The sequence below is a fragment of the Peromyscus eremicus genome, chromosome 18, assembly GCF_949786415.1.
Source record: "Peromyscus eremicus chromosome 18, PerEre_H2_v1, whole genome shotgun sequence".
Classification (NCBI taxonomy): domain Eukaryota; kingdom Metazoa; phylum Chordata; class Mammalia; order Rodentia; family Cricetidae; genus Peromyscus; species Peromyscus eremicus.
The window spans coordinates 30,807,843-30,812,388 of NC_081434.1; the positions used below are offsets into that span (position 1 = coordinate 30,807,843).

At 52.6% G+C, this 4,546-nt stretch overlaps 1 protein-coding gene across 1 annotated transcript; it reads right to left on the reverse strand.

Moving 5' to 3' along the window:
- Positions 1 to 848: 848 nt before the first annotated feature.
- Btg1 (BTG anti-proliferation factor 1) lies at positions 849 to 3,576 on the reverse strand. Its single transcript, XM_059245162.1, has 2 exons — positions 3,019 to 3,576; positions 849 to 2,204 (listed from the first exon to the last, which is right to left on the reverse strand). The coding sequence occupies exons 1-2, from the start codon at positions 3,164 to 3,166 to the stop codon at positions 1,834 to 1,836; spliced, it is 519 nt and encodes a 172-aa protein (XP_059101145.1). The 5' UTR covers positions 3,167 to 3,576; the 3' UTR covers positions 849 to 1,833.
- Between the last annotated feature and the right edge of the window lie 970 nt (positions 3,577 to 4,546).

Here is a 4,546-nt window from a genome sequence, read left to right on the forward strand (position 1 = left end):
TTGGAACTACTGACTTAAGTGCATGACTCACTTTAAGCAATTTAAATTGCATTAATTTATTCCCCATGTTAACATATTCACAGGTATTACGGTCCCTCCCTCCAACCCAGTTCATTTAACTGTAAAGCAGAACTCATATTTCTGCTTTCAATTTCCACCATAAATTTTTTTTTAAATACTCCACAACTCCCAAATTAGCAGCAGCCGATCTCTGTCCCTCAGGTATGGTTACCCACCTGTACTGCACCCCTCCATTTCCCTTGCTATGAAAACACAGGGCCTCCAGAACCCAATGCTTCTCTCCACTAGAGAGAAGTCCATCTACATACCTGTCGTTGAATTCCAGCTTAGAGGTTTGTCTGGAAATCTTGCAGGTGACGAAAGCATAAAGCAACAGATCTCTGCACTGTGACTTAGCCTGTCCTTTAAGACTATAGGTCACCTGCCCCAGCATTTCCTAATGGACCGAATCCACGGGGCCCAATAATTGTCAAAGGTGGGCCAGGGAGGACCATTTCCATCTTCGCTTCCCCAGAAGCAGTGGCTCGGGATCCTTTGGGCAGCGTCACTTTTGGAAGAGGGCACCTTTGTCTCATCCTCCTCTCAGGAGATCATTAAGCTCCTGCATGTGTCCATGTTTTTCACTCGAGTTGAGAAAAATAAAACCCTCACAGCCTCACTCCTGTTCCTTCTGACACCTAATGGGACACACGTCACCTTCATATCCCTCACCCAGTGTGTTTTTCTGCGTGACCAGTGTGCAAGCGCCACTCACGTAGCTTACAAACGTTAAGACCTCTGAGAAAAATGCCTTTTAGCTGGACCTCTATAATCATGACAAGAGAGTGTTTAAAATGCCAAGATAAGAAACAATTTATTATAGAGAGAAGAAAAATTTCTCATCCAAAATATAGAAATCTGTACAACTTTGCCACAATCAATATACATGAACTGTACAAATTTACACCAGTTCATAATTTACCGAAGAAAAGATGTCTAACAAGGTTCACAAAATAGATGGTGGTTTGTGGAAAAGACTTTTACCCAAGTAAGTACAAGGAAAGTTACAAACCAGACCTCCACTTTCTAAAAATAAGAAGTTTAGTCAGTCTTAGAAAACTACAAGCTAGCAAATGTACAGAGAGCTGGCTGGTGCTAACAACCACAGTTGAGACAGTGTCTTTTTTTTTTTTTTTTTAAAGGGTCTTTTAAAAGCCTGTTGCCACGGCAGATTCTGGTCACTTGCTACTTTTCAAAGCCAAAAACACAATACAAGGTCTGACCATTTTCCCCGGGTCATGCGTACTAGTTTGTCTTTATGTACATTTATACATTTAAGTGCTAGGAAAAAGTCTCCATGTAAGAGTTCCAGTACTACCATGCTTACAACATTGAACTTCCCTAGTGAGCTGCCAAAAAAAGTTACGGATAACTTTCAAGTGTAATAGTGCAAATTCCCCTGCAAGACTGACTGCAGAGGAGGAGGGTTCTTCGAAATACAGATTTTTCCTTAGAGGGACTGATGGGACAAACTGGGTATAAGGTCTGGGAGAAACTGAAACCACCCTGTGACTTCGCTCCCTAGCAAATAAAGTGATCCTTTTACTTGGACTCACAGGCTATTTAAATCACTGAAAGGTACTGTCCAAACTATGGCACTGTCACTTAAAAAAAAAAAAAAAAAAAAAGAATTATTACCACTCTATCTTGTGCCAGATCTTCACAGCTGTGACATGGTTTAAATTCCATAATCCATCCCCAAGAGGAGCCCACCCAAAGCAAAAAATCAAATTTATCCATCCATTATAAGATGATCCATCCATAGACTGTGTCTTAACCTGATACAGTCATCATATTGTAGTTTTTGGAAGGGCTTGTTCTGCCCAAGAGAAGTTCCTCCTTACAGCTGATCCTGCTGTCTACCATTTGCACGTTCCCGCTGGTGTTCGGAGTGCTACCTCCTGCTGGCGAGGCCTCGTACAGCACACAGATGGAGCCGTCCTCTCCAATCCGGTAGGACACTTCGTAGGGGTCCACCCAGAGTGTGAGTTCGCTTGGGAGAAGCCTGAACAACTCTTGACTGCTAAGTCCAATCCGCTGGGCTGCCTGTCCAATCAGAGGGTCCATCTTATGGTTGATGCGGATGCAGCGGTAACCTGATCCCTTGCACGGCTTTTCTGGGAACCAGTGATGTTTGTAATGTTCTGTGCAGGGAGAGAGGAGAGAAACAATGCTCAGGTCGGTAGTTACATACACAACACTTCCCTCCTCCTGCTAGCCTCCGAAAACGGAAAACCACCAACTTTTACACATGTCCAGGATTGCATTTTGGGATCTGGAGACAGGATGGAGAAAAGAGCAGTGTAGCAAACACTGTCCCGGGACTTAGGACCAGTGGAGCCGCCAAAACAGGAATCCCGTGAGTAGCCACTGGCTGGCCAGCTCGCCGGATGGCACAGGCGACCCGGGCAGGAACCTGTTTACTTTCCCCACCCCACCAGGGTCGCACACAATAGACTTTTATGGCTTTGCAGGGAGGTGGGGTGCGTGGGGGGGGGTATGCAAGACAACGCCACGGTGGTGGCCTGTGAACCCCGAAGGGAAAAAACAAAAAAACAACAAGAAACCCTAAACCACGATCTGGACCGGGGTGCTCATTGTACCGGTGACCAAGCTGATGATGAATGGGGCAAGCAGCCCAGGAGGTGCGGGGACCCGGGCACGTCGGTGCGGGGGGGGGGGGGGGGAGACCAGGAGCCGACGAGCCACCCGGAGGGTCTTGTCCCCCGCAACGGTCGCAGCGACGGGACGCCGGACCGACCCTCCCGGCTCTTTTGTATCCCCCCTGCAAGCGGGCGGCAGAGCCGTCGGGGCGCAGTTCCGTGTCGCCCCGCTCGGGATCCCTTTGTTGTGCGTGTCGGGGCTCGCACTCCCCCCCCACCCCCAGCCCCGGCCCCGGCCCCGACCGGGACGCGCCCGTTAGGGTCGGCCCGCGGCGGAGCCCCGCGCCCCGCTCACCTGCCAGCAGTTCCTGCAGGCTCTGGCTGAAGGTCTGCAGCTGCCGCTCGCTCGTGAGCCCCTTGGTGCGGAGGAACTTGGAGATGAAGGACACCGCGGCGGCGATCTCGCCTATCATGGTGGCGGCCCGGGTGTAGAAGGGATGCATGGGGGCGGCGGACGAGGGGATGGGGTGGTTGGGGGTGGCCCGGGGCGGCCCGGGGCTCGGCGGAGCGGCCACCCCGGGCTCCCGCCTAGACCCGACGGCCGAGAAGGAAGCGAGGGCGCGAGGCGCCGGACGGCTATGGTTCGAGGGGATTTTTTTTTTCCTTTCTTTCTTTTAGAGTAAAAAAAAAAAAGTTATTTTCAAGCCAGGAGGAGGCGGCGGGAAGAGAGAGAGAGAAAGAGAGATGGGGGACGAGCGATGGATGGCGGCCTGGTCACATCGCTCGCACCTCCCCAGCCGCCTCCGCCTCCAGCTCGGTAGCCTCCGAGGATCCCGAGAGTTGCATTTCCAGCTCCGAGGGGCGAAGAGCCGCCGCGGCCGTGCAGCTCATTTTATAGCGCCGCCGACAGGAAGTGGCGTAGCCGGAGCGTGACGGCCGACGACAGCCAATCCGGACATCGCACCATTGTGACGTCGGCAGGCTCGGAGCCGGAGGGGGCGGGAAGAAGGGCCGCCAGGGGGCGGGGCCGGAGGCCGGGGAGCGAGGGAGGAGCTGACGTCATCTGCTTGTAAACAAATAAACCCCCCTCGAGTGGCAGCCTGAGACGCAGGAGCCTGAGGGGGCGGAGGAAGCGGCCGGGGGAGGTGCGTGTGAAAGCTCCGCCCCCGCACTAGCCCCGCCCCTCCGCGCTAGCTCCGCCCCCGGCTTTGGCTCGCCCGGCCCCTCCGGCCCCTGGGCTCGTCCCCTCGGAGCTCGCTGCAGGTCCCGGTCCATTGACGCGCTCTCTAAAGCGCTGTGACCTGAGCCCAGGACCGGGGTTCGGTCTCCGCAGCCCCAACCCGCGTCCCCGCGTCCCCGTGTGTACTCCATGTTTACATCTGGTTCTGGCTCCCGCTTCGGTGGGAGGAGCGTGCGGTGGCGGAGTGTGCGGCTCCGGTGGGTGCAGGGATGGAGGGCTCGCCTGGCTCCCACCCAAGTGCTATCTGGTCGGTGAACCCCAAGGAGCTTGCAGACACCCCGGAACCCACTGCGTCCCCGCCTGGGGGTGGGGTTTAACTGTGCAAGTTTAACTGTGAAGCAGGTTAGTAAGCAAGGCCGTTGTGTTTCTGCTGTTTCAGGAGAGATACGACATAGACTCAAAAGAAAAAAGAAAGGATAACAGGGCTTTGAAAATTAAAAAAAAAAAATATGCCTACGTATTGTAGAAGTGTACACACAACCAATTTTTTTTTTAATTTTTGCGAGTTCAAATAATGACAGAACTATAAGAGCTGTGCTGCTGTTAACGAAAACAGAAGATAAAACTTGAAGCTTGTTGAGAGTATTAAGCACAGACACCCAAATTTGCTTGAAACTCTCCTTGCAGAGACGTTTGGAAACAG

What these genes read in the sequence shown, in the direction of transcription:
- Btg1 (XM_059245162.1), bottom strand. Translation starts at nt 3,166, where the DNA reads ATGCATCCCTTCTACACCCGGGCCGCCACCATGATAGGCGAGATCGCC. An exon ending in CCTGCAGGAACTGCTGGCAG is followed by an intron (nt 2,205 to 3,018) that starts GTGAGCGGGGCG and finishes CTCCCTGCACAG; the next exon opens with AACATTACAAACATCACTGG.